The 16292-nt window shown below is 39.6% G+C and overlaps 1 protein-coding gene and 1 long non-coding RNA gene across 5 annotated transcripts; both read right to left on the bottom strand.

Annotated features, from left to right (window-relative positions):
• Positions 1-195: 195 nt before the first annotated feature.
• On the bottom strand, positions 196-15111 carry LOC122981683 (MAP kinase-activated protein kinase 2-like). 4 transcript variants are annotated; one of them, XM_044350346.1, is made up of 10 exons: positions 14957-15111; positions 7123-7262; positions 6418-6482; positions 4331-4410; positions 3271-3397; positions 2367-2442; positions 2161-2285; positions 1602-1687; positions 1421-1501; positions 196-1226 (listed from the first exon to the last, which is right to left on the bottom strand). In XM_044350346.1, the coding sequence occupies exons 1-10, from the start codon at positions 14990-14992 to the stop codon at positions 1077-1079; spliced, it is 966 nt and encodes a 321-aa protein (XP_044206281.1). In that variant the 5' UTR covers positions 14993-15111; the 3' UTR covers positions 196-1076. The 4 variants fall into 4 exon arrangements, with proteins under 4 accessions (XP_044206281.1, XP_044206280.1, XP_044206282.1 ...); XM_044350345.1 differs by lacking the exon at positions 14957-15111 and adding an exon at positions 11283-11917; XM_044350347.1 differs by lacking the exon at positions 14957-15111 and adding an exon at positions 11638-11916.
• Positions 8729-10503, bottom strand: LOC122981685. Its single transcript, XR_006403291.1, has 2 exons — positions 9421-10503; positions 8729-9305 (listed from the first exon to the last, which is right to left on the bottom strand). It is a non-coding gene; the product is annotated as an uncharacterized LOC122981685 (long non-coding RNA).
• Positions 15112-16292: the final 1181 nt, after the last annotated feature.

The raw sequence follows: 16292 nt of genomic DNA, 5'->3' as shown, positions 1-16292 counted from the left end.
TTCACCTTCTTCGATCCTGCATTCATGCCTCTTTCATTTTCACTGGCACAACTAATCTAGTGAAAATATGAATTTAATTGATAACATGCCTTGAAAAACATCTTTTATTTCTTAGAAACAATTTGCCAGCTGCACATTTATTTGACTTTATGCTAATAGTGAATATCTGAATGATCAAACAACATGCAAAACCACTGAGAATATCAGTGAGATTTAATCAAGACAGACAGGATAATAGTGACGTTTCCACGACATCTCGTCATTTCTCTGAAGGTTACGTGCCTTCCACATGGAAGACTTCATGCACTACTTTTATATCACTGCTTTGGAGAAAATAAATGCTACAGAAGCATGTAGAGTCCAGTTGGTGGCACAATTTTGTGAATCAAATGCAACTATGACCTGTTTCAGAGGCATAGTAAGCACGTTTACTGCTATACATGGTAAGTAAGTTTTAGATGCTCCACTTCCACACGGTGGCAAGAAAACTCCTATTCTGTGGTAAGAGGAAACACTTCTGACATCACGTCAGCACATAAAACAAACATTGTGGTTTTCTGGTAATGGTCAGTCAACAGACAAATATGAAAGATGCTGGCAAACTTTCTCAACATCCTCAAGGCGAAATGTCTAAAAGGTTTCCAAAACTGTGAACACACTAGCAGTCCAAAAAAGAACTTGTGTGAGCTGATGCCCACAAAGCTCTCTCAAATGTCTCACTGAGTATGTACATCAAAATAGTAAAAGCTGTCCTTACGTACAGCACATACAGTAGATTTGTTTCCTCTGGTGAGAGGATTGATTCAGAAGCCTTCATGCACATACAGAGCAGTTTATAATGCATAGAAGGAGTTCAAAAGTCCTTAAAGCACATTAAAATGCCAAATTTTAAAGAAAAAGAAAAATCATCTGAGGTTAACAGAAAGAAATAAAAACAGCTAAACAACTCCAATATGGTATATAATGAAGGCATTACTTTAGGGCCTCTTGACAATGTCCAATTCCCCTCAACCTCTTCTTGAAACTGTGTATCTAAATTGTATGCATGTGTGCTTGTGTTACCTGTTAAAAAGTCTTTATTTCACTAGCGAGGAGTCTGTATGGCTGAGTTTTTTAGTTTTCTTTCTTCTCTTCAAGAGTAGAGGATTAGTTGAGTCTTCAATAGTTTTGATTTTAATTTGATCATAGTCCACTCTCATCGTTTGCAGGGCATTTGTCATTTCCTCCTAAAAGTAACAAAAAATATCACTTTTATCGTACATGACCGAGGTGAATACAGTATGCATGACATGCACATACAGTTTTAAATTGATTGGATTTGGAGTAGCAGCTTAAAACAAAATTGTTTCAAAAACATCAAAAACTTCTCTTGCCATCTAAAGTATTAGCAAAAAAGTGACCCACATGCACCAACACTTACCTTTACCTTCTCCCAGACATCTTGTTCCTCGTGCAGTACGCGGCTGGTGTGAAGAGGCGTTTGTGGGACCTCCACCGATTGCTGCAGTTGAGAAGGAATATGGATGATCAATCTCACAAACATCTTACTAAACCAACAGCTGCTCAGACAGATGAAGCCTACAGTACATGGAGCTGCTCACATTAATCCAGGGATGGTTTATGAACTCTGTGATGCTCATTCTCTGGGTGGGCTCAGTTTTCAGTAAGTGGCAGATCAACTGTTTGGCTGCAACGACAAATCATCATCATCAGTCAATGTTTATATTGTAAAACACAAACATGAGACACATCTTTGATTGTCATTCAATAGCTGCACATATTTTTGGCCAATCGTTGCTTCCAAGTGTCATCAATCTAGTTTCTTGAAAGCATGGCAATGCATGATGCACACAATCTACAAACAACAGGCAAACTTTTTAAGAAACAATCCGCTCTATTAGTGCTTTGCTGCTATGCTTTTGTATTGAAGCAAAAGGAAAATACTGTTACTGGAGTTACTGAAACTGAGTTTTCTGTTCATACTGATCATCATATCGAGATACGTAAAAAAAAAAAAGATTCCATTTAGAAAGATGAACCACTTTAGAAAAATTTAGAGAGTGAAAAAAATGGAAAACTAACAAATAGGGGGGGGGGGGGGGGGGGGGGTACATCATTCCCAGGAGAAACATATATATTTCCAACATGTCTTCCTCTCACCTTCCTCTGATACATCGGACCACTCTGTTTTGGGGAAGTCATATTGTCCATTACGGATCCGTCTTTTCATCCCGGGAGATATTGCCAAACCATGATAAGAGAAAAAAGGAGGATATCCACAAAGCCTGATGACAAGAAGGATCAATTAACAGCAACATCAAGTTAGAGAAGCTTCAGTGTGAAGGATGAGTCACTGTTTGACTTACAGAATGTACATAATGACACCCAGAGACCACATGTCACAGGATCTGTCATACTTCTCTGGACCAAGAACTTCTGGAGCTGCCACAGTGTCAAGAGAAATAATTCAAATTTGAATAGAGAAATAACTTCTGATTCACACTTAATGCATATATGATAATTATACATAAAAAAAACAATTGAGTGTTAAAAAAAAAGGTAAAGGTAAAGAAGTGTATATAGGATTTTCCAACCAGTCCACAGGATATAACCTCTCATGGCCCACATCAGTCTAGCCATTTTCCACAGGAAGAAAACCATCTGCAGATTTTGTTGTTGTTGTTGTTAAATCCCCTCAGGGAAAGCACTCAACACTAAGACAGGGTCAAGTGACACTTCAAAAAGCACATGGAAACAATGTCATCATTTTAAGTCTGGTTATTAACAAGTACTACACTGACACTCTCGAAATCCGGAGACAATCTTAAAAACATGCCAGAAGCTTGAATTTTGTAATAACACAAAGCAGTATTGTATGTTCTGTGCAGTATCAAGACAAGTAAGGCTTTGCGCTTGGAAGACTTTTAAAATCCCTAGACAATATTGAAAATATGTCGCAACACGCACACACATACACACAGAAAGCCACAGATTTTTGTCTTGCAGACTCAAAAATGTGTAGAACTGAGATTATCTTGATGACACGGTTCATATATGGCTGACACTGCCATGAGGAGGTCTAATCTGCCAGGAGCTGCTACATTTCAATGTGATATTAATCAAAACAAGATTACATGTTCACAGCTGTGATCACCAAAGAGCACAGAGCTTACTCTGTAGAGATGAGATGGGATATTGTGTCACAGATATGAAAAGTGTGTGATTTGTGAACAGCTGAGATGGTTCTGCAAGTCAAGCAAGTGGTCTTACCAACATAATAAGGGGTAAAACATGGTGTTGCCAAAGAGTTTAAAGTTGTGATTTCTTTGGCAAACCCAAAATCAGTCAGCTTGAGGAGGGCATCTGGGCTTTTGGAGGTGTATAGCAGATTCTCTGGCTGGAAGAGACGGGAACAGTGATCAAGCTTCTGGGAAACAGAATTTGGATGACTGGCCATAAACCATGAGAGAAGCAAATTATTTAAAAATACAGTACCAGTCAAAGGTTTGGACACACTTTCCCATTCACTTGAATGAGACACTGTCAAACTTTTGACCGGTACAATATATATAAGTATATAACAAATAGCAAATGTAAGACTAAAAATACGTTATGCATATTTCTTTATAATGTGCAAGCCTCTCCATTTTTTTTTACGTTGTTACAAAATGATTTACAAAACAAATTAACAAGGTTCAGCAATCAGTTTTGTTTTCAATTTCCAGCAATACTCTAAAAAAACCATGTCTCTCCATGGTTACCGTCACCCTTAACTATCCACTAAGTAAATTAAATTAATAATTACATACAAACTACACTTCATACGTGCTTCAATGCTACAACAGACAAGAAAATGGTGCTCAGTGACCAAATCAAGATATAAAAAACTTTTAAAGAAAGACCTCCAGTGTTGGACTTGTTAATGGAAGGAACTGTTTGTTTTCCATTAGGAGCTGTCCACCTCGCCTATATCAGCTGCCATTCATTGTTGGCTTACTCCACATACGTAAACAATTAGAGGTTCATTACGTACAAAAGCCCTGAGGACTCTACTTTTATATCTCTCTTATCTCTTGTTTCGCTCCTGATTTTTCTACTTGGCCTTCAATATGGGCTCTTTGACATGCACAGGATATTAAATTGTCAAAATGTAATCATCACCACTTTTTTTTTTAAAGAATGAATGTTTCTTTCCACAAAATAGTCCACTGTTGCAAGTTTTTTTTTCTGGAAAGTTTTGTTTTCTACAACAGGTTTTTTTCTCAAACATACATATATATATATATATACATACATACATACACAGTGTATATATACAGTGAAGTACTACCTTGATGTCTCTGTGGGCAATGTTGATGGAATGCAAGAAATGGATGGCTTCTCCTATACTTTTCATGATGTCCGACGCCTCTGAGTAGCAAGATAGTGAAGAAAAATGACATGGACATGATGAAGTGAATGCAGAAACAGGTAGATTAAACCATACATACAGCACCACATTTTGAGATTGTTAAAGTTATAATCCTTAAGATTTTCATGGAGTATTTAGTGTAAGTGTTGAGTATCTGTAGTCTGCGTTTTTCCCGCTATAGTCATTAAATGTATTAACATTCTGTAAATTACTTTTCTATATAGTAGTTTTCATTGTTAGTGGTGGAGTCCACCATTCCTGCCTGGAATTTAAACTGAGGCATTCATGAAGGATTTGCAGGAAACAATGCAGCGTGTAATCTAGTGTTACTGTTTTTAATTTCAACTAATTGATATCAGCCCATACTGTTCACTGCATCAAAGCTGCTTTATGTTACTGATAATGCTAATCCAACATTTCCTGCTGCTGCTGTGTCACATTAAGAGTGTTCAACCGGCGTAACATGGCTTTCATGGTGAAGCAGTAACAGGAAACGCAAAGTATTTGTCATAAAGGAGAGCACTGACTGCAATGGTTCATCAAAAATGCTTCTATAAAACAAGACACTGGCCATTTTTTGACAGTGGATAAGTTTTAAATATTGCAAGGACTAACCGAACAAGAAGGAGCAGCCACAGTGAGCTGTTCCCTGCACACCTCCAACATCCCAACAAGCTAACTAATTCCTTTCACTGTGCTCTGCCAGCATGAAATCAGATTGTGTTTTCTCATACCAAGATGGAACCATGCCAAATTATGACTGCCTTCTTTATTAAAATGCACTGTCAACAGAGACACCAGCTGCTCTTCTGGAGCTGGTTGCTAGTGTTTACTTAGTGGAGATTACACATCCCTAAATTAAAACCTGTTGCACCACAAAAACTAGTTGTTACATAGAGATTAGTTGTTAATAAATACTGAAATCTACTAACTGCCAGGTGGAACTGTTGCATAAGCTAGCCGAATGAACCAGCTGACAAATATCTGACCCAAGCAGCAACTACCATAGCTTGAGGCTGAAGCCAATGCGGAAGTACTTTTAAAGTGCAAAGCCACCAACAGCCACTAGATGCTGGCTCCAATAGACTCCCATTCAAAAAGCATCAACTTCTCTCTAAAAATACTAAGTCAATAATGTTTTTCAACAAGTCATTATGGTCTCAATCGCTAAATTCTGGCCCTCTAATGAAAGTGCTGGTGGTCATTTTGGAAATTGTTGCTCTGTTAGTAAGATTTGAAGACGTATAGTAGTTTTGGTGTCTGTTGTGTGGGCGTTGATTGACAGTTTACTGACCTACTGCTCTCCCCGGCTTCTGGACTGGCACTGAGTTGGACTATTGTCTAAATCTTTAAGTTTATTGTTGATAACGATACCTGCCATGTTAGCATAATTTAGCTAAAGTAGCTAATAAGTGTTCACTTGGTGTTCCCAGTAAGCTAGCGTTAGCTCTGGTCCGAGGTAGTGGGGCATGTGTCTAGAGCATGAAAGGCAACACTCCATACTATTTATTTGGAAGGTCCCGGCTCAGATGGCGCCGACTGTGAACTGCAACACTTGGCTTCAACCGGCTCCAATGCAAACCAGTGGGTGACATCACTCCTCACTACATCCATCTTTATATACAGTCTATGATCTGACCCATTTAGACTGAAGAGTGAATGAGGCAATATGGAATATGGTTGACATATTTGACCTGACACTTTAAATTTCACAGAAGAAATACACTAAACCTCATATTAAATTCACAAAAGACTGGCCATTAAGTTCATTTTATCTTTTGGCCTCTATAACTGTTATTTTTTGAAATTGTTTTTGAAATCCAGTGTTTACTAGCTGAGACATTTCTGGTGCACTTTGGTGTAGTAAATCACTTGTTTGAAACTAGCTAGTAGTTACTATGAAGAGTGTCTGATGCGCCAAGAACCCATAGTGTTAAACCGCAGTTGTCGGCAGAAATCTTAAGGATTATAACTTTAACTTGCTTAAGAAATAATAATTTCTTTACCTCTTTCTGTAAATGCATGATTCCCTCTGTCTTGGATATGACTAAACAATTCACCTCCATCCATGCTGAAAAAGAAAAGACAGAAGAATAATGATATGTAATGCAGTAAGGGTATATTCATCTTTTTCTGTGAACTGCAAATGATGGTATGTTTTCTATTCTATGCTGCTTGCTATGGAAAAAAATGTTTAAGTTAAAATCGATTGATCAAAATGAACTACAGCTGCAAAACACTGCACACTTGACTAAAAACCTGCAAAAGCCAACATTAGACACTTTTATGTTCAAGGACAGGATTATTCAATCATGACATGCCATTGATCATAAACCATATCCTATCCTGTTGATGTGCCATGGATCATAAATCATATATTATCCTATTGACACTCCACTGATCATATCCTACCCAGCTTTGAGCACATTTCTCTATCTTTCGTAACATACGAGGTGGCTGTAGACATCAGGTAGACGCCTGCCTTATTATATTCTAGACAAAGCAGCCTCTGCCTGCTTTTTATTATTTTCTGCCCCGGAGTGTTCTGGAAACAATTCATCTCAGTTGGTGTGCATTAAAAAAAGCTGGCTCAACCAGAACACAGAGCAACTACCACAAGCCACAACTCCCAGGAGACATCCAAAGATGAACAATGTCCAGGGAAGAAAATCTGTATGTTTGTGTGTGTGTACATATGCGAAAGAACACACCACTCCATCACAATAAGGAGACACTTCCTGCCCTGATAGAGGTTCTCATAAACGTCTATGATGGGTACAATGTGGGGACACGATGACACCCTCCAGTGAAGCTCCACTTCCCGTCTCGACTCTGGAGAGTCATAAAGCATCTGAAACACACGGTGACAAAACATGAAGCAGAGAAATGAACAAATAAGAAAGTAAGACAAGGTTTTATCTTTGAATGTAGTCATGTAAACCTGTTCTATAGGTTTTATGTTCTATTTCATATGAATTTAGCTAAAACAAACACCATTCTAGGTCGATGTGAATGAGTAAGATTAATAAGATTTAGATACTGATCGTGACCTTGCTCAAGTATCTGTTTTAAAAACAGATTTTGAGGCATGGACCTTTGACCTGTAAGGTCACTTTTTACTACAGGAAGGTTTGCCTCAGTTGCAAATCAGCTCTGTGCAAATCCTTACTACTTGAGTGAGTAGTGTGGTCTATTTGTTTTCCTTCAAACCTACCTGTTGTGGGTCAGAGATTGCATCAGTTCTTGGCAAATAATTCGGGGCTAAACAAAATTCTTTAATCATATGGAAGATACATTTGTCTACAGCTGCAACGAGTAGTTGATCAATCAATTACTTGATTGATAGAAAATTAATCGGCAACTATTTTAATAACCAAATATTGGTTGTACGATTTTTAAGCAAAAAATGCTAAATATTCAGTGATTGCATCTTCTCAAATGTGAGAATTTAAAGTTTTTCTGTGTCATACATGATAGTAAACTGAATATCTTTGGATTTTAGACATTTGATCAGACAAAACAGGACATTTGATGACGTCGCTTTGAGCTTTAAGAAATTATAAACATACATTTATCTCTATTGTATGACATTTTATAGGCAAAATGATTAATCAATTAATCAAGAAAATAATTGACAGATTAATCAATAATGAAAATAATTGTTAGTTGCAGATCTACATTTGTCTCAGCTGTAATTGCGCATGTGTACAGAGAGAAGTGATTCACTGGATGTAGACAACTTTGTGATTTTGGATGTAGAATCTAAATACTGCTAAAATATTAATGATGAAAAACGGCTGCATGCTGATTTTCAGTTGCATTCATCTGTGATATTTTCACTACATAAATATGTAGCAGCCTCATCAAAGTCCAAGTTCAAGTTTTGTTCCCAACAAAACTCCAGCTGACAACCCTCTTCATCAGACTCTTTCAGAGGACCTCAGATTTTGATTTAGTGTGGTACATCCAGAAGCAATCATTTCCTTGACCTTTAGATGTAGATTAGTCTGCCTCATACATTTATAATAAATTGTTCTCTTATTTTCTGAGATGTGCTGCCTTCACAAGACCTAAGAAAAGTCAATACACTGACGTATTTAAGGTCTAACAAGGTGCAAGAGGAAGATGATGAATTGTTTACTGATGATCAAGAAATCGGGAAATGAGGACGAGGAAGTCAATCATGAATCACAATCTGTCACTGGATGTTTAACCTCATATAGGTGCTGCAGAAGCCGAAGAGTTTGTGACACTTCATATCTGTCCACTTAAAGTCAAACTCAGCATTTTTTTTTAAGTGGGTTTTTTCTTTAAAAAAAAAAGGCCATATGACTTGATAATACTGTTAATATAACGTGACATACTCCTAGAAGAAAACATTACAAAAATGTCATTGACAAGATCTGTCCGATACTATTATTATAACCATTCCAACCACCAATCTCTAGCAAGAAGAAGAATGACAAATGCAGACAGAAACAGAGGAATAATCTCCTTAAAAAACAATTAGCAACTGTAGTCTACAAAAAATATGTGGCTCTAAAAAAATAAACTGAAGGAGAGACAACCCAATAATCACATACATGTATAAAACAAACAAAAGTTAGGTAAAAAGACTTCTTATTTGCTAGTTTCTTCACTTTGATTACACAGCTCAAAACACCTTCACTGCATAATAAAAGCTGATAGTGTGCCATTTGAATGACACCCTGTCCTGCATGCTGTACCCCTTCAAACGTCATAATCTCTCAGCCATCTCTGGCCTCTCGCATGAGGCTACTTTTAGACACAGGCATGTTCCCCTCTCTCTTTCTGGCTGGCAGCATTTGGATAGGAAAAGTCAACACTCTTCTTTCAAAACGAGACTCTTGAACATGGGGACCAGAAGCCAGACCTACAAGACAATATATAATTTACAAACTCTGGGAAAGAAATTAGACCCTGACAAAGCCATCTGTTGTGCCAGAAAATGACAGGTTTCCATGAGAAAAAAAAAATCTATAACTCACATCTGATGCCAACAGTGACCCCATCCCGTGAACTTAGGCAGTTTGAACTATAATTACTGCCTGTCATGCCAAAAGCACCAATCAACAGAGGTACTCTGTAGTTGGGTACCCATCACACATGCCTCAGGAGTGACTGATTGATCCCAGGGGAATGCAGTGGCGTAATATCAGGATGTTGTCCATATTCACTCATCTCTCCCTACTGGCTGAAACTGAGACTTAGACAGGGACGCATACTGTCTGGAGGAAAGGAAAAAGAAAACAGAGTATGGGAAGCAGATTTTCTAAAATCAAAGATAACAGAAAAGCATCTGTTAAGTTTCAAAGCTCAGCTGAGTTAAGCCTCGACAGCTCTTTCTTTGATTGGCTCTGAGAATGTGACAAAAAGCAAATAACCTCGATGCACGAAGGTTGCTAGTCATCAATAGCCAGACTTTGATCCTGTTTACTGCACAAAAATGCACAAAGGCTTCCAACAAATCTTTCTCTAATCACAGAAATGTAGCTAACAAACTAACTGGAGCAAAGAGTCCACAGTAACTAATCAAAACGTTGGATACATGTGCATGAAACTAATCAATAGCACAATGCTGTTTGGTTAAAATTTATGTTATTAATACAGATTACATTTAGGTACGATTCAGTGTGATCAAATCTTCTGGGTACTTAACTGTTTTTTGACCTTGAAAAAAGGGCTGCAACTAACAATTATTTTCATCATCGATTAATCTGATGATTATTTTCCTAAATTAATCGATTAGTTATTTGGGCTATAAAATGTAAGAAAAAATGTCAATTACTGTTTCCCAAAGGCCAAGGTAACGTCTTTAAATGTCTTGTTTTGTCCACAACAGTCCACAACCCAAAGCTATTCAGTTTACTGTCATAGAAGAGTAAAGAAACCAGATAAGATTCACACTTGAGAAGCTTGAATCAGAGAATTTGGACATTTTCTTCTTAAAAAAATGACTAAAAATGATTATTTGAATGTCAAAATAGTTGGCAATTAATTATTAGTTGGCAACTAATAGATAAATCAACTAATCGTTCAGTTCTACTTGAAACTAAAAGCAGCCAGAGTAAGACAACATACCCCACAATCCCTCTCAGAACTCCATCGTTGATTTATAAATGACTGTTATTATTTGGAAAAACAAAGCACAGCTGAGCTCCCAGTAGTGCTGCCCTTGTGCAATGTTTACACTCTGAAGCTAAGAAATCAACAAAGACACATAAATCTCCAATTCATATTCCACAGAACTGCAGTCATTTGTGGTCATAATGGATTTGGCTCAGTAGGTCAAAATTAAACCACATGGCAGACAGATTTAGTGTTTGCCATGGAATATTTCTCATACTGTTGTCTGTATAAAGTGCAAGACTGTGCAGTTTCTAGAGATGATAGAAAGGTTATCATTACATGAAACCAACAGTGAAGCATCTGCCCAGATATTTGATTCCTACAGAAACTGATATGACTGGTTCAAGTGTCAAATCTGAGCTCACCAGCTCTGACACATCCTGAGTTACATACAAACACATCCCCCCGACTGAACTCAAACTGCTATTTCATAAAAGGGAATCAGGCTCAAATATCTATCACTTACTAGAAGTAGGTCTCATTTCACAGTTATTTGTTGATTTCCTATTTAAGATGGAAATACTGCTGCTCTTTACAAACAAATACAAAATGATAGCCACAATAGAAAATAATGTTTTGCTTATTTCTGGTTGTTGACATTAGTTTTGTCTCATAATAGTACAACTATTATGAGACAAAACACACACTCTGATGTCAATTTTTATAGTAGCTAATAAAACTTAGTTAAAGACTTTCAAGATATTACAATCAACATGTTTACCTTTAGTGCATATTTTTCTCCACTGTCTTTGTGAAATATTTCCAGCACTTTGCCATTTATCCCCATGCCGAGCGCCTGACTTGTTACCCTGTAATCTTCTGTTATGACAGTCTTTTTCATTTGCAGAGGGTTGCTGAGAGGTTTCACGACAAATTGTGTGAAAGGATCAGAGCTCAGAGCCGCCTGCTGCTGGTTCGACATGTTTAACTATCGGCAACACATGAGTGAGATAACTGTCTGATAGGTGCGTTTCTCGCTGTCTGATTAAGTATCTTAGCTATTTGTAGATAAACTCATGTTGTCCTTGTATGATATTAGCCCACCGCTAGTCAGAATATAGCTCGACAGTTCTCACTCAAGTCCTCCGCCAAGCAGCAGCTGCAGGTTACCGGCCGGGTGACTGTCCGGGAAGTCCTCTGTCAACTGTGATTCTTGTCAAACAGAAAGAGAGTTTAACATCTTGGCCCGGAGTTCACACAGGTGTAAACTTATCACCTAATAATTAAATTACATTAAATTAAATTACATAAAGAATATTATAAATGAATAAACAAATACTCAAACTTTCGGGCAGACATGGTTTGGACGTTTAAAGCAGCATCTCTCGTCAACAGTATGGCAGCCAGGGGCGTACACGCGGAAAACAGGCACGGTGGGGGCAGCATAGGCAGAAGTGTGAGCACCATGGATGCATAAAGAGATACAGGATACAGGATACAGGAGCAGCGCAGGGCATCAATTACAACGTCATGTGATGCACACTGGCCCAGAGAGACTTTTTCCCATAGACTTACATTGCGAAAGAGATGTCTATAAATCAGCGGATACATTTTTTTGAGTGTCACAACCTCTGCTAAATGACTTGTTTCACAATCACAATTTGATCCATACGTCCGATCTCATTTCGAAAGTCTAGAAGAGCCACATGATTGAATTGTTTTATCCCTATTCAAGATTCAAGAGGTTTATTATCATATGCACAGTATTGGCAGTTACACTGTACAATGAAATATAAGTCAGCCGTCTCAGCCAACGGAAGTCCCGTAGTGAGCATGCTCCATGGCCCATAAAGCATGCACAGTATGTTTTCATTCAGGTAATGTCTTTACAGTGAGAAATGGCTTTTTTAGCTTCATGCCCCACTGAGCAACTTTCATAGGAATGAACGAGGCCCCGCTTCCAACTCCAGTTTTCTTTCTACATCCATGGTGGACACAGAGAAAATCAGGTGGGCCTAGCCTGTCCAAGATCAATTATACTTAATAGGTTCTGAAGCGCATATGTTAACCATATTAACCATATTATTGTAGCTATAAATGTTTTCTCGAAACTATGATACAATTTACAGTGTTTTATGTGCTCTTATTGGGATTAAATTGCAGGAATTGGGAAAAATTGCAAGCAAAGGAAAATAATGAAAATGTTTAAAAATTACTACCGATGATGTGTGATATGCAATCACTTCCTTCGATAAAAAGCATACTGCATATCACAGAAACAACTATATTTCAGTGCTAATTTAAAAAAAAAAATTCTGAACATGAGAACCATGGGCTCAAAGTTATATAAAAAATAAAATATTGAGTCCCATTTAAAAGCCTTTATTAAATAAACTTTCACCTCAACATTAGTACCAAGTGTAATCGGTCAATAATGCCTTTAAATTAAACTAGCACAGTGTTTGTTCAAAATATGCCTGTTTGGAACAGACTGATTGCTTATTATTTCTTGAGAACCACATATGTATCAACTGACAAACGTATCAATTAAAACAATAAGGAATTAATAAATTAAATGGTTTAAATCCAGACAGAAACTTCACCAGTTTTGCTGTCCACTTTTCTCTGACTCATGTCATGACTCGTCTCTCGTCTCTCCCTAACATGCTGGAGTCAGTTGGCAGAGCCTTGCCCCTGCACAGAGTGGAGCGGCTCGCTGATCACTGGTTTATTCACAATTTATTAATATTATACGCATTGCATGTCTAAATTGCAGCAAATTCAAAATGCACTCCCTTGGGTCCCAAGCCATACACCTGCCAAGTGTGGAGTCGATCGGATGAATAGATCAAGCAATACCGAAAGGACATACATACAGACAGAGAGTCCTTCCTTTAGTAGACAGAGAGAGAGAGAGAGAGGATAGATGGGCATATTCCGGAGGTGCAGCAGGCCTGCCAACATGGAGACCTATGGTAAAAAAAAAATACAGGGTCGTCTGGCAAAAAGGTTTAACCAGGCTGCAACACAACGTGACATCATCCAGCAAGGTGGTGACCAGTCACATACATGCAAGTGCACATTCCTGTATTACTTGGTATCATGAACAGAGTATCTACTTTTAACCTTGCAATCATTGTGACGAAAGATAAAGTAGTTGCTGCTGTGACAACTTTCCAGAAGTATGATCTGCATATTATAAACCACTGTGCAGCCTTTTGGTGTTGTACATTGCGTGATCTTGCACTAGCAAGTGTGGTCACTACGGTAAAATCGCCTCACAGCATCAGTGCTGTTTCTTGGGGCTTGGTGTCAGTACACCACCGATGTAGGGGCTTACATAGAAAGAAATGGTTGTTTGACATCCATCACATGCCACCAGTGTTTTTTTTTTCTTAATGTTACATGATTGATGACTTGGACATTGCTGTCTCCATGGCCCTCCATCATTTAAAGGGATTTGCAAAGACACTTAGCTAGTTACATTTCAGCAAAAATTCTTCGTCAAAAACTTTATCTTATTTTCACAGTTTGGGCCACAATTTCTCACCACCTTAACTGCTTAGTGGTCAACCTGTAATGGTTTAGGAGCCAGGGGATCCAATGCCTTGACAAGCTTAGACCCCCTTGTGCTCCCCCTTTAATGTGGTGGGTTTTTCTCTCAGGATCCATTGCCTCACTATACAAAATCTCTCTGTAATTTTAATACAGAGATTTCATTATTTATTCATTTTTGTAAAATATATTTATTTTGTTACATCTGACATCATCTGCCATGCCCTCTACCTCCATTTCAGTGTCTCCCTAGCCTGCTGCTGCTGTCCCAGTGGCACTCTCCCTCTCTCTCCCTGTGTGTCTGGGTGATTGCGTGAGTAGAGACAGGTGTGCTGGAGTCAGGGCAGAGCCACACCAGCTGGACCTCATCACTGTAATCAGGCCTTTACAAAGACTCAGCTCTGCCACTTCCACACTGCCAGATCGTAGACTCTGCTACCTGTCAGTTTTCTATGCTTTAAGCCAACTTATTACCAGTTTTGCTATTCAGCATTTAGTTCTTGTTGCCTGTTACGCAAGTACTCAGACTGTTCTCAATTTCCTTTGTAGTCCTGCCTGCTCTGACTCCGGTCCCTGTTTCCTGCCCCTTGTCTGGTCTGCCCTGCCGTTTGGCCCTCAGCCTTGCTACTCTGCCGTGGAACCCTGTATACTCAGTGTCCTTGTATCCGTCTCTGGACCTGATTCCTAGGCCCGTAACTGCCCCTTCCCCAGTCTCAGTTCCTGGCTCTTAGCTACCATCTCAAGCTTCCCCTAGCCTGTAGCCCATCTTCCCCATGCTCTGCAATAAATATCAGTTTACCTTATTCCGGTCTCCTCGTCTGTGTCTGCACCTGGGTTCAACTGCTCTCCCCCACTTAACAGTACAATCTGGCCAAAGACAGGAACCCAGCAGACATTCACCTGCTCGTGACTTGATTCCACTGGGTACGTCAGCATTGCATTACAGCTCTGATACAGCCATGGAGCTGATCACGGCTACTCTAGTGAATGCTTGTGATCCAACTAGATGCGCCGCAATGTGTTTCAGAAGCGTCCCAGAAGTGGCCCAGAAGCAGCTCTCCACTCCACTAAACATATGTGCCTTGTCTATTTTTGACAGGAGCCGTGTCAAGCTGCATAGAGCAGGTGCATAGAGATTTCAAAATAAAACACCCTATGCAGACTCTCAATCGTATATTACATCACTACATCAACATTTCGTTGTAACCGGTGGCACCAAGCCAGAAGTCAACTGGTCATGACAACACTGTCCCTGGCTTCCTCTCCAGGCAGAGGGGTGGCTCTCTCCTCTCTGGCACTGCTGGATTAAGTGCTCCACTTCTGAAATGTTCCTGGTAGAGTATGACACTGTGTGGAGGAAAGAACAGAACTACATTGCAGCCAGAACATGACACAGTCATGCCTGGTGGAATCCAGGTGTCAGCCCAAGTACCTGGGAGGCTTTTGGTGTACCAAGAAACATTCATCTTGATACAGAGCCAGAATTTTTAGGCTCCTCATTGCTTTCTGGAAGGTGGATTCTGAGATGGCCCTGGCTCCAGGTGGAAAGTCACTTTTAACGCTGTTCCTCCCAGGCCCAACATTTCAGCCACCTGGTTTTCCTCAGAGTCTCCCAATGTCTCCCTGGAGCAGCCAAACAGTAGCCATCCAGCCTCCAAACTGGTTCGCCCCCAGCAGCCAAGCCGTCCTATTTCACCTGAGCCTGTCACTCCAGCCTCCTTTGTGTTTCGGCCTGCATCACAGCTTGCACTGCGGCCTGCACCTCAGCCCACATCCCAGCCTGCACCTCAGCTTGCACTCCAGCCTGCTAGCTTTCAGCTTGCACCCTGGACAGCTCACAACCAGTCTGCACTCTAGTCGATTAGGTTTGGGTTTATATCCCTGCAACCTACCTGTTCTGAGCCGGCTAGCCAGCTTCCTGTCTGTCCTGAGCTGGTTAGCCCATAATCTGCCTGTCCTGATCCTGCCTTCCCTGAACCTCAGAAGCTGAATATGGATCAGCTGAGGAGCCACCCTGATGTCCAGTGGTCACCCTTTGAAGGGACTTGCCTTGCCATTTTCACAGACTAATATGGAGTCTCCAAAAGGAGATGTGGTCCCTATGGTTCCCGACACCACTGGGCCTGTCTGTAGCTCAGTGCCACAGTGTTTCTGCTGCCCAGTGCCACTACTGAGGCTCAGCCTTTTCTTGTGCTGCAGTGGTCCTCACTTGCTGTACTGCAGCAGTCTCCTGTTC

This window comes from Thunnus albacares, chromosome 5 (assembly GCF_914725855.1).
Source record: "Thunnus albacares chromosome 5, fThuAlb1.1, whole genome shotgun sequence".
Classification (NCBI taxonomy): domain Eukaryota; kingdom Metazoa; phylum Chordata; class Actinopteri; order Scombriformes; family Scombridae; genus Thunnus; species Thunnus albacares.
The sequence above is the reverse complement of the archived record's forward strand: the minus strand, read 5'-3'. Positions and strand labels throughout refer to the sequence as shown.